Source organism: Lates calcarifer, linkage group LG20 (assembly GCF_001640805.2).
Source record: "Lates calcarifer isolate ASB-BC8 linkage group LG20, TLL_Latcal_v3, whole genome shotgun sequence".
NCBI lineage: Eukaryota > Metazoa > Chordata > Actinopteri > Centropomidae > Lates > Lates calcarifer.
In genome coordinates this window covers 7,199,109-7,221,856 of record NC_066852.1, presented here as the reverse complement: position 1 = coordinate 7,221,856, position 22,748 = coordinate 7,199,109, and the positions used below count along the sequence as shown (strand labels likewise).

General features: G+C 42.2%; 1 protein-coding gene across 2 annotated transcripts in view; it reads left to right on the top strand.

Moving 5' to 3' along the window:
• auts2a (activator of transcription and developmental regulator AUTS2 a) overlaps positions 1-22,748 on the top strand; it is a 289,146-nt gene that overhangs the window by 236,434 nt on the left and 29,964 nt on the right. For both annotated transcript variants that reach the window (XM_018691398.2, XM_018691393.2), the window contains exon 5: positions 20,266-20,314. In XM_018691398.2, the coding sequence (XP_018546914.1) occupies positions 20,266-20,314 (49 nt within the window). The remainder of the gene's footprint in view (positions 1-20,265; positions 20,315-22,748) is intronic.

The window sequence follows — 22,748 nt, the reverse complement described above, 5'->3', positions numbered from 1 at the left end:
CTGAACAGGTCAGTAGGCAGTTGTTAACAGCACCACAAGCATTTTGTGTAATATTCTTAGGACTATAATTTCCATATTTTAGTGTCAATTAATACAGGGGAATGAGTCAGGATGAAGTTGTGTCTAAATGTTAAGACTGCTGTTGCTATTCATCTACATGTCGTCTGTTGCAGATGTCATTATCTGTTTATAGGTGTGTCAACTAATGTGATGATTTGTGTTAATGCACAGACATAAGAATGATCCATCAAGCACTTAGATTCATGAGGCCCCTGTATGAATTATCATTAATCACTATGAATATGGCCTGGCTTTCATAATGACATTACACAGGGGAGCGTGCATGTTGGTGCTGTTTCCGGTGGCGGATGTCCTCAAAGCTCTCTACGTGCACAGTCACACAGGAAGAGAGAGGCCACACACCAGGCACTTTGCTTTTAATGAGGATAGCACTGAACACATGCGTTCCCTTGTCATTGCACTAAAGAGCTTGATTGCAGATGCTGACGCTTCCGATGACAAAAACGACATCTGTGAACATCTGCTTTGGAAATTGAAGCTGGCCTTGGAACGGAACATTGACTTTGTTTTCCGTCTTCGTGGACCAATTAGGGCTAACAGATTTACACAGCCGGATCAATCTGAAAACAATAACGGCATCGCTGTTATTTCTCTCGCTTGATAGCAGTGTGGCTCCATTGTGCCCATTAGCATTACAGAACAGCAAGCACCCTGACCTCTGCAACATCTTCGCTCCATCTCATATACATCCCTAGAGATGCTTTTTCCTTTAATCTAGAGAACACACAAGGCCATGTATGTGTGTGTGAGTGAATATGTGTGTTGTCCCTCCCCTGCTTCCTCCTCTCCAGCATCCTTGCTACAGTTAATTAACAGTTATTAGTGTTAGTGCAGAGCACCGGATAAGATGTCACAAATCATCAAGTCTCTAGGTGCAGTTCCAGCAATTAAGAGCTCTGTCGCACCTTCCCTCTCCACAGTCATTTGGTACGCATCCAGGTTCCTTTTTAGACCTGAAAGCACTAATCAAATCATTTCTGCTCAGATTTTGTTGTCATTATTTCAAGCCCTAACGATGTGAGACTCCCAGCTCAGCACCTCCCACAGCCCTAACTTCTGTCTGCAAAACAATGCAAAGCTACTCTTTCCTCAGTGCTGTTAATGGCGAAATAATGACTTGAAATTTTGTGCTTTTTTCTCCCTGAAAGCAAAGGCTCTTCTACACCCAGACATACTGCAGATGTGCACCGTATAGTGTCCAGTGTGTAAGTGTAAGGAGAGGATGTGTAAAAGTTGGCGAGAGATGGAGTGTCAGATTAACAGTCTTTAGTTGCTGATTTTAATGCAGGCTTTGACTTCTCTGCTCCAATCAATTTGTCATCCCTCTAAATGGAAACTTAATTGCATCCGTTAGTAAGTAAAAGGACCTTGAGCTGTGTTTCTTGTTGTTTTCAACACCCAATCCTTGGCTTTTATTTATTTGCTGTTTCCTTTGTGGCTGATATCAGTTCTGGCCTCTAATACTTTTGGCCAAGACATGTAGTGCAGTAAAGTGGTACTCAACAGTGGCAAAGGGGAACCCTGTTGAATAAACATTAGTTGTTTGATAACTTAGATGTATTAGAATTAACACCACTGCTCCTCAGGACTTCTGTGGAGACTGATGCTATTAAAGCAGTTACAAAGCAACCCTTCTTTCAGTGATGGAGCTGCACAGATTGACAGCCTTGATTAAGCCCTACTAACCTTTACTGCTGGTTTTAGTTGTAATTAAGAGGATTTTGGCACAGACTGTCCAAGGTCTTCATAGCCTGTTGTGTTGACTTCTCCTTACTCAGCACCTGAGACAGGGTGTGCCTGTACTAATTGTTAACATAGAACAAAGCAAAGCATTTAAAGGCTGTATTGTAACTACAGTATGTAGCGTTAAGTGCTATTATAATTGCGTGTACAGTATCCAACTGGCTGTGTATGACATGATGATGATACATGTGACACCTCTTTGCTTACTCTGTGTGTATTAAAAAATTAGACACTAGTCTTGAAACACTGCGAAAAAGAATAATTATATCAGAACAGTTTTCATAATCATACTGGTTTATTAATTCCCTTTAAAGTATCTAATCTGTACACAGTTTCTGGTTGCAGCACATGTATAATTCATTTTTCTTTAATTGCAAAGTGATAAAACATAGAATCAAAGTGATAAAAAAAGGTGTAATAAAAAATTATGAGGAAAAAAATCCACAGAGGCTGTGCAACTTGTTAATTTATGCAGCTGGGTTAAACCTACAGGGAATATCAAAACATTTCATCCCAAAACAAAACAAAATGACGCAAAAAACAAACAAAGAAACAGTAAAACCAAGATGGCAAACTAAGAAAACTGATTTGCATAACTGAATCGAAAAGACAACAGACATTGTGGAAAACTATACAGAGGTGTGAGGCTATAATGACAGCAACTCTATGCTATTCAGGTTACATATTACACAGCACACTTATGTATTTCCCACTCATCTCCCCCATCACAGGTTGCAAGATCCTCATTTCCTATTAACTTGTTCAACTGTAATGAGTATACAGCCTTTAGCTCTGTATTCAGTAGGAGTTTTAGATCAAACATTTGATTTTGTTTGGGGCATACTGCCAGCTTTGTTCTTGGCTTTTCATGCTGGAGGCAGCAAGCATCCTTCATGCTCTTCCATGTCCAAATTCCTCCTCCACGGGGTGCCTCCTGTCAGGTGTCAGCAAAATAATCACAAGTTAACGGTTGTTAGAAATGGCACAGGGGCTGCCATCGATCAACAATCATGAATCATCAGCTGAACAGAGAAAGACGGACAGACAGTGTGTTTCTGAAAGAGAGAGAAGAGCAGAGAGTCGCAGCTCAGAGCAGACAGGATGCTGATGCGAGTGGACTGGGCTGTTATATCTACCTGGTTTTCATTAAAGCAGAGGATGAGATGAGGGGAGTGCAGGAAGCATCTATCTTCAAGCTGTGTATAAGTGTGTTTGTAAGTCTGTGTGCACGTGGTATCGCACTGTGTGACCGTATTAGCTACAATGATAGCTATCACTGCTGAGAAGGGTGATATCAGGCCTCACAGCTCCTGAGAGGCATTATTATCCTGGAGTGATCTGGACTGAGGGGTCAGGCACTGACACACACACACACACACACACACAAAAATAAGCTTTTGACATCCTAGCAATGGAAAAAGAGACAATACTGGCTGTGTCCATACAAAATAAGGCTTTATACAATCAATGGTGTTGCCATTATATACACTATATACAGGGATGTACACAATAGCAGGAACACTTTACAACATAATGCAGTTCAGTCTGAGGCTGGATGTGTCTGTGATGGCTGGTTCCATGCTGAAAGAAATGTGTTTTAAAGGATCATTGTTCAGTGTTATCACATCACAGAGCAGCCATTTCTTTGTCAAAAAATGGTTGAATTACTCCTTTGCTTTCTGCTTCACTTCCATCTGTGTAGCAGTGTAGAGTGTGGCAGCTAAAGTTAAGTATTTTTACTCAAAGTTTGTCAAAGTTTGTATACTCCTCTATCAGAGGCTGATAATAGCATATTAGGATAAGCCATAATGTATATTGCTATATACAGTATAACTTTTACTTAGTTAGTCTTATTGAAATCAAGATCTCTTTTGCAGAGGTGGGTACAGCAAGGAGAAATAGAACAGGGATTAGACTCACAACACAGCCCCACAAGGCATTCACACACAAATAGAATCAGAAACAGTCACACACACGTCTTCAAAATTAAAAGTATAAAAGAAGCCAGCGGGATGAGTCTTTGATGTTTTCTTGTCCTTTGAAATTCATTCCATTTATATAGTGCAAAGCACTGGAAAGCAGTCAAACCATGTTCAGTATTTACTCATGAGGTATCACAGCTGTACTGTAGCATACTGTATATTATATTATACAGTATGATTACTCAGTATGACAAATTAGGCTGACTAAATCAATAACAAAAGTTTTAAAAGTAATTTAGTAATTATACAAAGCATACAATAAACAAATTCTTTGTTGAGTTGAATGTTGAGATTTTGGAATATTCACACTGAAATAAATACTAAAATAAAATCTACATGAACATTGAAATTGCTTGATATGAATGTGGTGTTGATAGACATAATTGCCTGCCTCCTTTGCTCTGTTAGTATAGCATAGTATCATGCTTCTGCTGAAGTGAGGCACCTTGATGAGGAGCCACCCTGAAGGCATCACTCGCCCTAAATGGCTAATACCTAACTTTAACCAGTTTAATGCAGCCCTGTTTCTGATCCCCAGCTATGGCTACTATCACCTACTGATACAGCCATATATACAGAAGCTCTTTGACATTAGCCTCCACATGCTGCATATTCCAGTTTATTGTGCATTTCTTTCATTTTGTTAAACTTTAAAAATTGTTATTGCATTATATTTCTTCAGTTGGAATCATAATTTCTGAAACACAGATTTTGGGATTAATATGGTCTTACTTGTAATATCTCCTGTGCCAGTTTCTGCTCATGATATGTAGATACGTGTATCCAGAGTGGTGCAAATAAAAGACAAGGTCAAGTGCAGAGTGAATTATCTTTTTCATTTTGGCTCATGTAACAAAGTGAGCATCCCTGTAGAAGGACAGAGCATTGTAGCATTGAGCATGTTGAATTAAGGACATGGAGGGCATCAGTGGCGTGTCTGTGTAGTGATCAGTGGTAAAGACTGTCGCAGGATATTTGAACCACATTCAGAAGGGAGCAGTCACCTCCATCTCTCTCTAAGAGCAGCACATAAAGACACAGGAGCGTGGGAGCTTTACACATGTGGCTCAGCAGCGGCCTTCAAATGGGCACACACTGTGAGCACGGAAAGATTTAACTATATTTATCAGTAAAATCACTTAATCACTGCACTTCATGCAAACTCTCCAGGTCGGTAATGAGGAAAATCACAAATTTGCACATCTTACCTGCGTCTATACAGTACTCCTAATGTGTTTGATAACACTTGTGCACAAACACCCATAGGTGGTGCCATGAGTCCAAAAAAGCTGTTCTGCCCCACTTGGTCTGTTTGGGCTCATGGCTGAAGATGGATGAGTTCATTTTAAATGCTCTTTCTCTGTGTGTCTGTCTGTCCGTCCCCCCCTCTGTGATGAAGGTCTCATCAGAGGGTTAGTCAGACACTGAGGGAGCGGTTTCATTTTCCCCTCATTACAGCAGACACTGGAGAATCACCGAGCTTCAAAGCTGCTTGATTGCATTATCAGGCATTTGGTGTAACACAGGCGTAATCTATGCCATGTGACAGGGGAGCCAGGCCAACATTACAGCACTGGGCTGGATGGAGGGAGAGTGGACCTGGATATTCAGATCAGGGTCAATTCATTTTCTTTTTAGGCTCTAATGAAATTTACTAAATATACCACTCTGGAGATAGTTCTAACTTAATCATTTGTATATGTTGATAGTTTCTTTATTGGAATACAGAATTGGAATAGTTATTTACCAAAACTCAAATGATGATACTCAAAATAATTAAAGCTGCTATAATCACTACTTTCATGTTAAAAATTTAATGTGAAAAGTCTCACCTCTCGTGTCAACCCACAGAGAATTATCACTCGACTCGGCAGTTCCCCTCAGGTATATGGAGCGTTTTAGCATCTTCAGCTCATTGTTTTGGTTTTCTGTCCCACAGCTTTACTGTTTTGATTCAGTCTCACTGCTGTCATAGCATTAGGGTTAGGGTTAAAGACAGACACAGACAACAACTAGCTGGTGAACATATAGGAGCATTTAGCAGCTGAAGAGCCAAAAAACAACTCCTCGTCATTGTTGCTTCATATCTGCTGGATTCGTAAATAAGCCACTGTTTGCTAACAAGTTGCTAATGAGTTGTCAGTGTTGTTTATAACTAGTTTATTCTGCTCCCAATTGGGCAAAAAGTTGTTAATGCAGGTTTAAGTATGTCTAATGTATATGCTCTGTAATTTGCATTGCTTTACACAATGAGGTTATGGACAAATATCCATAAATAACTTTTCTCACCATTTAGAATAATGGTTACAAGTAATCTAAAGTAAGATGCTTGTCTCATCCTGGAGTGCTTTATTTGTTATGTTGGTGCTCTCAAAGGTCAAACACTGACAATCACTGTTTATCACTCCAACGATCATTATCAAGATCGGCTGTGGATAAAGAGCTATAAAAGAATTGTAATTATCACCATTTTAGAAACGGTAATTATGGGCATCATTAGCATCCATCATTATGTTTAAGTGGGGCCACGGTCCACTAAATGAGTGTTCATCCTGCTCTTTTTATCTGCTCTCTTCCATCGCTTTCTCAGTGTAGTGAGAGGAAACATTAGAGGACATTTTGGAATCAGAGCCAACTGAAACAGGGGTGTCTAGTCTGCATTTTCCCACAGACCCACAGCTCCCTCATTCATTTTTAACCAGGTCTCACAAAAGGTTTCATCCTGCTGTGGTTCACATCAGTTTGGAAAGAGATCACTGATGTCCATATTAGAGTGTGAGTGGTTTTCCTCTTCTGTCAGCTAAGCATAAAAGTATGGACAGTATGTGAATTTGTAAAATGAGGGTTGAAGGACAGTTCACAGCTTGTCTAAGAGAATAGAAGAAGCCTGGCTTAACTGAAATGAGAGGGAACTGACGAAAGTAGGTTACATTTAACAATCCCTGCTGATAGACATCCACCTGGTATTCACGCTTTTCATAAGACAAAGCACAGCTTCAGCTGCAAGCCAGCCAAAGTTTATATTCAGCTGTGTAACAGTGGAGTGGTGCACAACCACAGCTTTCCCCTGGATGAATTAGTAATGCTAAAAGATTCCATTTCGTCTATCTAAATGCTGTGTGCAGCGTTCAGCCTGGTTAATATAAGGAGCCACTCAATTTTTCATGCCCACACCAAGTGTAGCCTTCAATTTAACATGCGCTTTTAATCCTGGGAGTGCTAAATTGCTTTTTAATGTCGAGGAACATGGTGTTTTCGGAGTAACTGGTGAAAAATGCATCAGCAATATGCAGAGCAAATCAGATCCAATGTTTTGTTGTTGTTGTTTTGTTAGAGTAAAGGAACAAAGCAACACCACAGCAAAGAGGAGCGAAACCAATATGTTGTTTTGACACATCTGTCACCTCAGGGGTCTCAGGAGGACACCCCCTGCAGGCAGTGATGATGTGTGTGTTTATGTGCGGGCGATGGTGTGATTAATTGCATGTCTTTTTTCACACACATCTGTTGTGTATATTTTCAGTACTACATACATGCAGAACACTGTGTAATGGTTCTACATAAGAAAACATGCTGTACATCATATAGAGGATACAGGAAAACCAAGTACACCCCCGGTTAGTATCATTAAATTAAAATGTTAAATGAATACAAATCCTTTCCATTTAATAAAATGTTAGCAGAATTAACAGAAATGCTTGACCAAACTATATAAAAGATCCATATTTAAGAACCAACTGTAACAATGAGTCCATACATTCTTTATCAGTGAGATTCCACTATTTTTTTTTTCTTTCAAATTTTGTATTTTTGATGACAGATTCAGTCCTCAGCCATGGATGATAATAGACTTGCACAGTTCTGTGGAGAGATGTTCTAAAGTTCTTCACAGATGATTTTTTCCAGCTGCTGCTTGCTGGAGGGGTTTTGTTGTGCTACTCTCTGCTTTAAAATACTATTAGATTTTATTGGATTCAAGTCAGGGAACATACTTGACCAGGTCAAAGTTTTTTTTTTCTTCTTTAAAGTCTCTTGTGTGATTTCTGTAATGTGTTTGGGATACATACATGTTATGAAATTGTTTTGTCTGATCAGTGACTGAAACATAGAAACATAGACACAGATAGTCCCAAGTCAGAAGCATTTACCCATCTGCTTTTAAAGGCTAGGTTGTGTAAATAGTGAATTGTGCCTGGTGTCATTTTCTGAGGACAGCCACTGTCCTTCTGCTATTGGTAGTATGGCTCTTCCCATACCTCTTAGCTACTGCTGCAACTGTGTTTTGGCTTATATTCAGAAGTTTACTGATGCTCTTGTACCCTCTCCCATCTTTCTGAAGTTTCACAATCTGATTTTATACTTGTTGCACTTCCTCACCATGTGGAACCGTGCTATATTAGATCAACCCAGGCCAAAACTGAGGAAGCTGTAGTGTTCACAGGTTCTTTTATAACCTTGTTCATGCAGTTAATTAGAAATCACAGGTGCAGTCTCTTTTGTTACAGTGAGTGCAGATTAACTGAGTTTTTCTGCAGTTATACTTTTGAGCCTGTACTTTCAATGTAATCTACCTAACCTGTTGGTTAATCATACATAAGCTCAAATACCCTGCACTTCAACATAAAAATGACACTATTCACAATACTGTAAGATGACATAGTTTAAAACAATTTAACATTTTAGTGATATTGCACAGCAGTGTAGTCAGTTTTGTTGTATACTGTATGTACTGTATGTGTGCCCTCCCATGTGTGAATTCATGGCCACTGTCAGGTGTTGTTGTGCCTGGAGCGTTAGTGGATGACAGGTGTTTGCAGGCCTCCCTGGCCCTGTTAGAATTCCCCTGCACACCACAGGCTTTAGTGAAGTCAGAGCAAGGACTCCATCGAGCATGACTAAAAGATGCTCCTCTAATATCCCTGGTCAGAGAATCAGTGAACTCACTCTGAATGACTTCCTCAGGGCCAGCCAACCAACTGCCCTCTGTTATCACGTTACAATGTGTCCATTGGAGCAGACTAATCAGTAGACAGCAGAGGAAAACATAGCCAGTGCTGCCTCTACTAACGATTCCATTTTAAGCCTTATTGTCTCAGCTTGCTAACAGGCTTTAAAATGAAGACACAATTAAAACACATTGCAAAGAATATAATACAAAGGCATTTCAAATCTTTGTTTCTTATGTCATTCAGACTGTAATGACTTGAGAGGACCTGATAGCAAGTTAGTAGCTGGATATTCTCTATAAGTCACTCATTGATATAAAATGTTCAATTTGTGTACATATACAATAACGTGCAGCATTATTTCACATGCACACTGAACAGTCTAATCACAGTGGGAATAAAGGTCCCTTGTTTTACTGTTGAGTTTAGAGTTTGTCTGTTAAATTCTGTGTTAAACTCATTACCACAGAGCCTAAAGTGTATTTTGCTAAAACTGTGTGATCATTGTGGACCACAGTATTGTTCATTCAGCCTTTCATCAAAACTTTATCATACAACAGTGTTTACCCCTGTGTCAGTGGACCCAGAAAACCTAGGCCAAATAAGAGCTTCCCTCAGGGAATCCTCTGTGTGTGTGTGTGTGTGTGTGTGTGTGTGTGTGTGTGTGTGTGTGTGTGTGTGTATTTATTTACCTGTGCATCCAGGCATGTGAGGTGAGGTCAAGCTGTGTGTGGTGCTGCAGCTTTCCCTGTGGATAAACGACGCAGCCTGTCCCTGTTGCCAGTGCAAATCCTCTTACAGGCTGTGTGTGTGTGTGTGTGTGTGTGTGTGTGTGTGTGTGTGTGTGTGTGTGTCAGCGAGAGAGAGTGAGACAGAAAGCAAGCTGTCCCAGATCATCTTGTTGAAGCTTGGTGTTGGTAAACACAGTACATGGTAAGCCCAGCTGAAACAGGCACTGATGATTGGGCTTAGCGCTGGCAGTTGCCTGGGTGGCTCTTAGCACTGATGGTCCCTTGTGGGCCCCACTGACGCCAGGCTGCAAACACTGAAAGAAAACTGCAGAAAGAAAACTGCATATTAAACGTCCTGTCAGTCTTTCGTCACAAACACAGGCACATACTTTGCCTTTCCTGGTATCACTTTAATAGCAAAAGCAAACTCTTAAGGTGGATCATTTAACACAATTACATAAACACAAACAACATACTTGTTTATAACAAATCACACACACTTTCAGAGAGAGAACACACTCTTTTTACACCCTGGGAGTCTGGGTCCACTCAAATAACCCCTTGGTGAATGTGCTGCTGTCAGGCCGCCAGCAGGGCAGCCTCACAATGTGCACATTTAGGATCCAGAGCCTGACGGCGGCGCGCAGTTTGTGGAGGAAAGCGTGGAATGTGTCCCGCAGGCAGATGCAGGCCGCTCTCAAAGGCATCTCTATTACAAGCAGACAAGTGGGGCCTTATGTCGTGGTCACCAGCCTCGGAGACATTTCCAGACTGGTGCTCTGCGCCATGACAGCACGCGCCCTCGTGGAAATCTACTAGCCCACATTGTGCTCGACTTCACTGTTGGAAACACACATAATTCATATGTGCAGATCTGATAACCAGGATTCTGTTTACCGCAAGAGAGGAGTAATAAGTGCGTTAGCGAGATGCTAAAAGTGTCTCTTTGTGATGCCTTTGACGATAATCAACAGAAATGGCGAGTGTGGCGAGTTGTGATGTTCTTTCATTTGATATCATTGTAGTGTTCGTGTGACATCTTGTAAAGTCTACTGTCAAACCTGGCTTGCTTTAACTGCAGCTAAGTACCAGCAGCAGGAGCTAGTGCCAAACATGACAGCTCCGCTCAGGTCTGTCTTCAGCCGGTGGCCTTTTATCGATAATGACAGATAAAGAGCCCTGTGATCTTGTGAAGCACCACGCACTAGCGTTGATTACCATCCCTGCTGATAATGCTGCATGCTAATCATTGTAAACATCATGTTGTGGCTTTGACACACTTAGGCTTATCTGTAATTGGTGTAATTGTTACCAGCATTTAACGAGATCCTCTTCCAGATATGCTGAGTACCAAAAGGACCCGGGTATGGGAGAGGCCCCCACACATCTGCCTCGCTGATGGGGGCATTAGATCGACACTAACTCCTCTCGCTTTGCTATTAATGAATGGCAGCCACAAGCCAGAGCGTAAATCCGATAAAAGGGGCTGTAGATGAGAGGGTCATGAAATATTTAAATAAACAGGGCTTCAAAGCGGAAGAGGCCTCCCGTTCCTATCAACAGACAGACCCCCCGCGGCCCAGTCATGGCCCTAGTCTGTGGCCCGCAACCAGCTCCACATGTAGGTCACAAACCACCAGCTCACTTGTGCACAGTAGGGACACCACCAGGGAAAAGGAGAGGATTCACAGATGAAATTGCTCTTGTCTCCAAATACACACACTCACTCACTCACACACACACACACGCTCTGACTTCCTCTTGTTCAACCAGTCTCCCATGTTCTAGTGTTACACAGAGCAGGAGATGACGATGAGGTCAGGGAGGATATCCAAGCACCGTCTCAGTGGACTCTGACATGTTAAAACACCCTGTCACATGACAGAGGCTCAGATCCACCACAGCACACACACACACACACAAATACACAAATTTCTTCAACCACAGAAAAAAGGCCCCTTTCACACAGAGGAAGTCAAAGTATGGGAGGATGCAGCTCCTGGCATTCAGGTTTTTTTAGAGCATGATGTGAAAAATGTGTCTTTTGAGGAACTCTTCTGGGGACACAACATGGATCACCTGTCAACTGCCAAGTGACAAGGACTCTGAAAAAACCAACAATCAGCATTCTGGCTACATTTTCATTGAGACAGGTCACAGCTCATCTCCATCTCTTGTGACATGTCAAGTATCTTGTGTTCTCTTTGCGTTTTTTGTTGTTGTTGTTTTGTCAAAAGGGCCTGAACTTCCCATGTCTCTCCCTCCCATCATTCAGCCCCCCAGCTGAGAAGCTACTGTAGGCAGAACAACGACCTTATTTTGCAAAATGCAATTAGAAAGCCCTCAATGGCCAGTGGGGGCCTGGGATAAGATGGAGGGAGAGAGAGACAGTGACAGTTAGAGAAAAGAGTTAAGGATGGGGGAGGGCGGGCAGAGACCTCCCTGCTGTCTGTCACTCTGCTGGCTTTTGATGTCTGTGGCCCATCTTGTGTCCCCCTAGAGAGCCTATCATCAGGCCCCCACTCTGGAGCTGTTGAGCATAGAGAGAACCTTGGAGAGGCTTGTTGGAGTGGAGCATCGGGTGGGGTGGGGGGGTTTGACTGGGGCTGTCTCTGTTGGTGCCTGACAGAATGGTCTTGACGGAGCGTGTCAGAGGTTTAATCCCTCAGACCATACTCCTCCAGCCGGGTGAATCGCTCGGGGGGTCTGCTGAGGGTCAGACAGGTTTTAATACAATGCCTTAGTGGTGATTTCCTTAGTGCTTTCCTCTAGTCATTCCCTTTTAAGACACAGCAGGCTGTTTCTCTCCCCTCCTTTTCTTCCCAACTACCTCCCTGTTTGGCTCTGTCTTTCTCTCTGTCTTCTCTGTCTCTCCCCATCTCACCCTGTTTCGTTTTCTTCCCTGCTCTCTTCCTCTCTAGTTCCTCCTCCTTTATCTCTCTGCCTCCCCTTGTTTCCTCGCTCCCATCGTGCCGCTGAGAAGAAAGAAACAAAAAGGGAAAATAATATCCCTGCCAGCGCAGTTGCTCTTGGCTAGTATTAAGTTGAGGCCACATGGGGGGTTCCAGCGCCACGGTTCTTTGGTTGTAGATGTCTGCTGGGTCTCTGCAAATATAAAGACATGCAGATTAGGGAGAAAAATTAAAGCTGGGGGTTCATCATGCAGCGGGTTATCTGTTAGGAATGTGGCTCCACTGTAAAGCTTCAGAGAGAAAAGGGGTCAAATTAAAAGAGGCTTATAATTCTCCTTTTATTGTCATTGAGATGAAAAGACACTGTAGTTTCTTGAGGTTATACTGAATAAGCTTATCAATGAACTTGTTTGACAAGCAGCACTGAATGTTGTTTACAGTGTTGTTTCAAGTCAACCATTGCTGCAAGCTGAGAGTATTACTGCAGAAATACATTCAAGGACGTTGACATATTGTAGAGATGAAAGTAAACATCACAAACAAATCTTCTCTTAAAATACAGCACATTAAAATTCTGATTTCCCTGTCACATGCCTAGTCTTTGTTTTAAAAGCCGAGACGATTCATTTTTCTCAGTCCATTAAATCTCCATGTAAACAGTGACTGACAGCGCTATAAATATGGATGCAGATTTGGCCTTTAAAATAATTTAGCTTGGATTTGAGAATTAGTAATTATACTGACATTAAATGAAAATGTTAAAGGTAAATCATGCCTAATATGCATGATGGTGTGTTTCTGTGTGTGTGTGTGTTGGTGTATGTGTGTGTTTTGAGGCGGGCAGCACATATGCTCCTTTCTGTTAGAAGGGGAGGGAGTGATTGACTGGTCTGAAATTATCCACGGCATCGCAGCCCACAGCCCACATTCCATGGCAATGTCTGTAATTTAGGCAAAAGGGTCTCCCATTTCTCTTGTGACTGAGCAAAGTAGTGGTGAGGGGGTGTGGGTGTGAGGGAAGGAGGGGCGGGGGGTTGCATTAGGGATGTAACCAAAGCTTTTTTTTGAAGCAGGGAAGGTTAAACCAATTTTCTTTTCTGCATTGTTTTCCAAAGTGAGTCCCATGGCGGTGACATTAGACTGATGGCCAGTGAAGTAGGTTGTTCCCGCTGACAGGCCAGTTCTTTCTGCGCCCGCAATGTCAACTGGATCTGATTATTGCCTACCAGATCCAGATAATGTCTGCCATTGATCAGGCCATTTATCTTGAACTCCTACGGCCCCGGCCTGCTTAGAGAGACCACGGGGAGATGAGCAGATACAGATAAGCAGATAACATAGTCTCTACAGGCTTTTAACAACCAGAAGAAATACTTTTCAGCTGCTTCCCCAACTGACTGATATGATAGTTTCATATCTCTTGGCTCAGGAAGTTTTATTATATCACAAAGGATCTACAAAGGTATCGTCATTGGACCAGACAGATGCTTTCATCCCTGCAACCAGCAATCTTCCTAAATGGTCCTAGAATGCCAGTTATACTGTATGTATATACTGTGATAAGCGCTGGTTGAAATAAGTGGGGAAAAAAGTAATGCAAAGTAGCGATTCATTTTTGGCGTTGTTATTTACAGGCTTCCTACTGAAAAGTTTGTCTGTAGCAGTACGGATGGAAATTCTCAAGTCGTAAAATCTTCCATTCTCTATGTCAGGATACTTGATTGATGCAGTTTAACAGAAAAGACTGTCAGCTTTTCCAAAGGCTTTTTCCACTTTTAGCGTGCTATGGTGTCCCAGTTTGTGTAACGCTTTTTAATGCTTGGTGCATTTGTCTTTGTCTGTGAGTGTGTGTTTGCATGCATAGCTGTGTGTCATCCCCACATTAATACTAGCAATGAGTGACAGATTAATTTATGTCTGGCTACGTGTCTGAGGAATTTGGAAGAAAGGGCCTGTCAGTGTTTCTTGTTGAGGGGGGGTAGAGATTAGACCCAGTTGTCATTGACAGCCCAGTACAGGCACTTCGAGATAAGGTCGGATGTAATGACTGTAAAAATAATAGTAATAAAACTAATTCCTCACCTTGCCCTTGAAAGGCTGGGAGAAGAGATGTAGGAAAATCCATGCGCATGGATTTATGTGTGTACAAATAGAAATATTTTCCAGTTTTTAGATGTGCACCGCAACATTGGGTTATTTAATCCCACCCTTTCCTCTGAGAATTATTTCTAAAATTTTTGGTAAAATAGGTAATTTACTTTGAAATGTGTACAGTATGTTTTAATCAGCATGATTTTGTGTGTAAACAGACACTGAAACATAATGATACTGTTTGCCTGTCTGTGATTCCCTTCCAGTCATTATGTTTACAGTGTATTCACATGTTCAAATCCCCACATGAAACTTAGATGGTGTTTAAATATTTATTGCCATGATAAGTGGCCATGATATAACCAGGTTATAAGCAGTCAATTAAGGTGTTTTCCCCTTAGTTTACTTTTTCTTTATACTTGTAATGTATTCAAGAATATTGTGACTCAGTATTAATGATGAATAATTAGGAAATATGATACAATATGAATGATCCAATACATACCTACCCAATGTGTATAGCTTATATACTATACTGTTTTTTAGCCATGCTATTTGTGCAACAGTATCAGTTGGTCCACCAGTTTTGTCCATATCTGAACTACTTGATGAATTGCCATGAAACATGGTACATGCATTCATATCCCCCTCAGGATGGCTTGTAATAACTGTTGTGGTGTTAATGCCTTAACACCCACATCTAGTACCACTAAGTCAAAATTTGAATTTGTTCAGTACCTCTGTTTATGACCAAATACTTACAAAAATACTTTGTTTAGTATTAACTCCACATATTAGCATGCTGACACACTGAGCTGGTTAAAAAAGGGAGCAGAAAAATGCTAAACATCAGCATGTTAACATTGTTATTATGAGCATGTTAGGATGCTGACTTTAGCATTTAACTCAAATCATCACTAGACCTGAGGTCAAGGGTCTGGTGATGCTAACTAGTTCATACAAGGTGATGTCTGACCACACTGGAAGGCAGAAGTGCTATAGCTGGTCCATATATCACACTCAATGGGCGAGTGAAAAGTCAGTTGTCATAAAGAGAGAGGAGATGCAATGATCATTTAAATATGGGAGTACTTTATTTACCCTGTACTCCTTTGTCTGGCTCAGGAGTTACTGTATCTCACTCTGACAGAGATGACTGAGGTGCTATTCACAGCTGATAACAACTGCATTCAAAGTCATTAAGAAAATTCTTTCTATTTCCTGACCTCTGCATCTGATCCTAGTTTGAATACATGAGAATTTTTTTGGCCCTCAAAGGCAAAGACCGAGCTTGGAGTCAGCAGACAAATGTAATAAGAGCTTTTAACATATTACATTGCCAGCACTCATGTTACACTTATCAGTAATATTTCAAATGAGGGTAGATTTGGCATAATGGCAGGAAGGCTCATAAAGGCGAGCCGGTCCCCTGTGATTGTAATCTAGGAGAGAGTTCCTGTAAAATTAAACCATGGTTGTGGGGAGGGGAGACAAACATGCTTCTGGTTTCTTTGAAGTGGAGAATCAGTGTCCAAAAAAAAGAATAAAAGATGACAAAATGTCAGTATGAAGCTGATGGTCTATAGACAGAACTTACGTGCCCAGACAGCAATTACTGAGATACATAGCATACATCCAGACATTGTGTTTGATCTCAGTCCTTCATTCTCTTGCACTGACGATGTTTTTCCACTGTGAGACTGTGCATGGTTCTCATTTTTATGTGCGTGTTCATCTCTGTCAGCGTTTCATTTGAATTAAAAATAATGTGCAGTGAGAGATCCGGACGCTGATTGTTTGGCAGTGTGGCTGTAATCACAGACTTGTGGTCGCTCTCAAATCTGATAATGACCATTTAAAATGGAGAACAGCGACTCGTTCATTGCAGCCGCTGCTGCTGCTGCTGCTGCTGCTGCACAGGCCTGTGAGAATGACTGGTAGCCATTTTCTGTTGGTGGCAGTCGTATAAATACATATCTTGGAGCCAGCCATGTCAAGCGTTTGAAGCCAAACCACGGTACGCTCTTGATGTTTCATCACAATCACCGCTTCAAACATAAGAATCCCTGTGATCTAATTACATGTAACCACAGTTAGTACATTTGCAGCTAATTTTAGGCATGATTTACTGCATTTCTGTTATGCTCAAAATGAACTGTGGCATTGTACAGCTAAATAATTTCGCTGTAGTTATCAAAGATGTTTTCCCACGGCCTGTGAGCAACAGTAAGCCAGAGGCTAATTATTTCATTAGTTGTAGTGGTTCAGTGCACAATGCATACATCTGTGAAACACACAAGGATGTATAGCAGGAGCCTCTAACTTGATGAACACATGGTCATGTAGGCTGCTCTGTCTCCCAGGCCCTTTCTGACCACAGCCTTTATCCTCTGTAGCTGATCCAAGTGGCTGGACTTTAACCGGCCACCTGAGGCCAGTCTTTCCCACCCCCTGATGGTACTTCACATTCCTAGTTCTGTGTGCCATCAGTGTGTCAATGAACATCCTTGTCAAGTATACGGATAGATAATGTTCTGTGAAACGTCTCTTCTCTCTTTAACCTGACTGCAGTTTGGAAAAAAAGTGCTGTTGTGTCAACTCTAATGTGTGAGGATTTGTTTTGCCACTCTGAATCTCAGGCAACTGTATATCCCATTTCCCATGACTTCATGTTTGTATGGCCGGACCCAGCCTGCCAACAGACCCTCGGTCTCTCTGTTACCGAGGGAGGGATTAGCATCTCAGCTATGAGCTAAGTCTGTTTTCTGCTCTGTGGTTGCTTGGGCTGAGCTGGCAAGGAAAGACTTTGCAATGTGACTCTATTGTACATCCATTGACCTCCCAGCCAGTGGGTTAATGCTCATTAGACAAACTATGGAATGCAAGGGTTTGCACTATTAAGAGGATTCTCCTGGAATGTCCAGCAGTAGATCAGGATTTGCCAAATGTGAGGGATGGAGGCAGGATGAGCGCTGTTGCCTCTCAGGTAAATATTACTTTCAGGCCTGTGGTGTGAATCTTAACAGGATAGTGTCCAACCTTAAATCTGTGCGATCCCTTTTAAACACACGCTCTGTGGCATCAGTGCCGGGAAATGACTAGAAGGTGGCCCCTTGGAGCAAGAGGCTGAACTCTGCCAGCTCCAGCAGGGCTGTTTTGTTGTGACCCTGAGCAGGCAAGCTAAGAAAAAATCCCTCTGGGGCTTGGTAAACCTATCACATAATTATAAACTTGGTAGTCATGATTTATGTCTTCAGTGTCAGGGTGGAAGCTCGTTAGGTTTTAGGTCTGTCAGGGTGGGCCATGGAGAGCTCAAAGCTCAAATTGAAGGCTGAATGACCCTAAGTGCTTTTTATATTACCAGCTGACCTCCCTTCAGGCCAGTGGAGTAGGAGTTGATCCAACAGGAAGACAGCGCCTGTGGGCTGCGAGGAGGTGCATGCTGTTCATAAAGGAGCGTTTTGTTTTTCCTCCCCTCACGGTAGCAGCACCCTACTGGGGAATTCATTAGCGGCTGACATCACCTCACTCAGTACAGAGTGAAAGAAAGAATATCTTTCTGCCTCAGCTCTCCCCTCCCTCCTTCCTTTCTCTTCTTCCCTCTTGTTCTCTCACTCTCTCTCTCCTTGCCTCCTTATCTAGCTGTGGTGCGCTGCTGTCTCCCCTTTTGCGCGCCATTTACGCAAAAGGTAAACGCGCTGATGTGCGCCTCTGTGACCTCAAAGCTTTTCGGAAGCCCGAAAACACGAGTGTTTGTCTTCTGAAGGAGCACGACTGAGGTTGAATCCAAGTCCGCCTGGAAATCAGGAAGTGGGAGGACCCGACCATGAAGGCAGCAGCACTCAGGCAGTCAGTTGCTGGATGAATGGGAGTTTGTCTGCTGCTCGGGAGCGGATGGGGAGAGGCTCTTGTGTGTCCACGACCGGGATCCGTCGCAGAGAGAACGGCAGACTGGCTCTGCAGCTGAACACACAGCCACAGCGGGCTTAAACCTTGTGAATTTTTGCTCACGGCTTGTGTGATCTGCCTCCGTCTCTGTCTCTACAGAAGAAACTGGCCGTGCGCTTTGTTGGATTGGTCGCTCCGTCGGACGCAGCCCCTCTCTGCGCACCGACACACGAACCCTCCCGGATCCTGTTTGTTTCCTCTCACGGATATTTCCGACAGGAGAATATACGTGAAAAAAACACATTGTGTCCCGAGCAAGGAAAGAAAGGTGGATCAAGGGATTTTTTTCCCCTCTCGTCGCCTCAGCGCGGTTGCAGAAGCTCTCCGTGGCGAGACACATGGTTCCCTTTGTCCAAAAGGCGCAGTAGCTTTGTGAACGGCTTTGGATTTTTTTTTTTTCTTGGAAAGGCTTCTTCTCTCTCCGCATGGCTGTCCTCAATTTAAAGGGAGTAGACTTCGCCGCCTCTTGTGTGGATTATATTATTTGAAAAGCAGAATGTGAAACGCGGCCATATTTACCAGACCGAGAAAGTAATATCCTGACTTATTTGCCTTCTCACTAACCTTGCCACATCAAAGGTATGCGCGTTGGCTCTGAGCCTCTTATAATCCAAGATTTATTTATCAGTGTGTGTGATAGTCTGAGTGGGGTTATATTATAGTAACTGTTGTCATGCCACCTCTTCTGCTGTCATTTATTCTGCCGCTTTCATTGTTTACATTTTGTCAGTGTTGTACTGGACAATTAATACCCGATCAATGACACTGTGTTTATATCTAGAACAGTAAATTAGCACTAATGTAGTTGTTTATTTGCGCTGCTCTGGTTTCATTTTGTGATTACAACACTTCGCTTCTCCTGCAGCTCCAACAACAGACATACATCGGGATAAAAGACATGTGTGCGTTTAACTAAGCTGTCACTGCACGCAGATTTTGAATATTACTGTCATTAAGGTTATACAATCACAAGAAAATGTAACCCCGCTGTTAAAGTGTAATGCCATAACATCATATGCAGAATTTAGCATTATATAAATCCGAGGCGAGTGACTCCACAAAGCCGCTTAACAGAGATTCATTTAATTCAGAGAAACCTGTCTGTCTTTCTCCCATGTGCAGCTCTACGGGTGTTGTCCTGTTTCTTTCCGGTCCTAGCAACCTGTAGTTGTTGTTTTTATTACGATAATCTTTCTCCAAATTGTCGTGGTTGAAATATAATTCATCTTAGACTTTTTACATTTTGATTTATTTTTCACCTATGTAAGCGTTTTATTATCTGTCTAATTCAGGTTTTAACTCAATCCCTCCACATTTTATTCTAACGCGGTGATGCTGTTGGTGCTCTGCTTGGTGAGGGGATGGATTTCTGTTTTGTCACGGAGCAACAGTGCCATCAAGTGGCCTGAATAAGAAGAGTCGCTTGTTTTGTTTGCGTCCTGATATCCAGTGTTGGTTTTGATCATGATGCTCAGGTCACCCAAATAATTCATTTGGACATGGAAGGATGCAGAAACTGGAGATATGTTAAGTGAGATTAAATTTGATGATCTCAGTAAAATTGAAAACATCTGTCAAGTACATCCTGTTAGTGATACATATCAATATCGCATCTAATGAACTACACTGCAGCGAATTCACGAGTAAGATGAGAGTTTGGTGACTTAAGCAAAATAATTATTTGCCATAACCCAGTAATGTCCTCCCAGTCAGCAGTTACTGCTCTGAAATGTTCTCTAGGTGGGTTTGGATATTTTGGAGGGAAATGATATCACATTCAGGTTTAGTAATTTATGTGATATTTTTCTCAATCCATTTTCTTCTTTTCCAGGTCTCCGATGCTGGCTCTGAGAAATTTTTCAGCACAGCTGCAGTTAAAGGTACGGACATTATTTCCATATTTTTTTCCATGCTGAAGTGATGTCATTATGATGGTGCAGGTGTATTTCCATCCTCCTGTGTTCACCACGTTGAAATTGCTATGCATTGTTCCAGTGCAGTGACATTTAGGTATGGTAATTTAAAATAGTGTATCAATAACAATGCATCATGTCCATGTACTTGATTCAGTTTACCCCAGGTACACAGGTATGAAGTACCACTGAGTTGTTTTTCGACACCTACACATGAAATACAAATTTCACTCTAACAGCAGTCATCAGATTAAATCCTAAAATATTGTCTGTCATGTTATTATGCTGGCTTTTTTTTTCTACATGTAACGTGTCATGAAATGGTGTGGAACCGATGTGACGTTTGTTGTAAATGTGCTGAAATGTGCTTGGATTTGTACGGCAGCCAGAGGAGGAGGATGTAGTAATGCAGCAGGGAATGAAGTGAGGGTAGAAAAGGCATCTGCTTATGGCCTCAGTGTGCCAACACCACATGTGACCTCATTATTAAGTCACTAATTTGCTGTTAAAAGCAGCCCCATTTTCTCTGGCTCAGGGATAATGGAGGTACCCCGCGTGAATGGACATTCCTCTGTAATGGGGGGAGTTACCATGCACAGTCGGGGGGGTTCAGAGATGAGGGTTATGACCCCTTCAGGGCTATGGCAGAAACAGGGCCGATTGCTGATGATAGGTCCTTGTACACCCCCACCGCTTGTTTCTCTGCACTTTCCTCTGCGCAGACCTCCAAACACATTTCCCACATTCTGGCCTTTGATTCCCTCCAGGGCTTGATTTGTGGCGTCCATTGGGCTCAATGGCCATGCTTGACAGGGAGGTTTCCTTTTGAACGTGCTTCTCTGTGGACTTATTTGGTTCCCTTGAAAGGATTAAGGCCCCCTTTGTGTGGCCTAAATCAACAGAGGGCCGCCCTCTCTCCCCCTCTATGAAAAGACCTGACTGGGGAAACAGTACACAAAATACGCTTTCTCTCTGCTGCATGATAGTCCACTCTCTTGGCCCCTATTTCCATTTAAATATCCCCTCTTTTCTTCCCTTTTACCATCTCTGTCCCCTCCTCTTCTCCTGCCATATGCTAATGTTAATGCCTACCGCTATTGCAAAATGTGAGTAAAAGAATCCAGGTGCAGGGAGAGCAAGGACCACTGGTATTTTTATGGAGGGTGGTGTTGAGATTAGAGGAGTCGGGTGGGTTTTTGTTGGAGGGGATTACCAGCACTCTAATGCAACCCAACCTCAGGACAGGCAACTGCTCCAACAAAAACAGCGAGAGAGGCTTGTTTGTGGGACGATGAGTGTCAATATTTGCCCAGAGGCAGGTGCAAAAAAATCTCCATTTGTTTGACAGTTTGTGCACTTTCTTGTTGGTACACATGAAATGCTTATTGGGCTTAAGGGTTCAGTATAGACCTGAGAAAGTCATGACAGGTCATGACTGCAAAAACAAAAGCTCCCAAATAAAGCAATGGTTAGTTTATTGCATTGACGCCTGCGATGAAGGAATAGCTGTAGCTGAAACTATAATCTCGATGCTGCAGAGCAAGTTGTATCCAGATCCAGGAATCAGCTCTTTTTTTTTATTTTTTATTTTTTTACAAACATCAAATAATGGAAAATTTGTTTTTGGTGAATGTATCAGGCTTTAAATAATTCATAGTACCAGGAAAAATACACCAAATATCTTGACATTTCTATGACAGAATGTGTATTATTCATACAGAATGAGCCAAAAGCACATTCAGCATGGCTCAGTACCATTATTATTATTAATAATATTGTGGCTGACAGGAACAAAGGTAAGATGCACTGAATATACATTAAAACAACAGAGCATTGCGAAGGCCATTGTAATTCCGCTGCTGATGTGCAGCTTTGTTAATGACTGACTGTTGGCTTTTTTCTCTGCAGCATGACTGGAAATCAGCCCAGGGCAAGCTCAGATCCCTTTGAAGACTTAGCACTGGTCCCTCATCTTTTAATCTCACAGCTTTCTCACCTACTCAATAATTACTGTATTACTGTGTATTTTTCATGCTCCCTCAAAAGCCATAGTGTTTATTTTTTTCGCCCAAAGCCTACGCTGCATTTTAAAAAGAAAATCCAGCTGATGTGAATGCAGCTTTTGTGTTTCCTGACGTTGATTTGTTTTCCTCCCCTCTTGTGTCAGCGTCACCTCGGGGCCACTGGTGTCAACTGTGCATAGTTATCTAATGTGGAGCTTAAAATCCCTATCACTCTTCTGCTTTCCCCTTTGTTTTTCTCCCTCAGCCCTGCTCACTCTGGGTTCAGTTTGCCCAGGAATGGATTTCATTAACTAAGAGTCATTAAATGTTAGCTCTAATTACGGTGGTTGTCAGTGCGCCTGCAGGTGTCAGCTAGCTACCCTGATTCATTTGCTCTG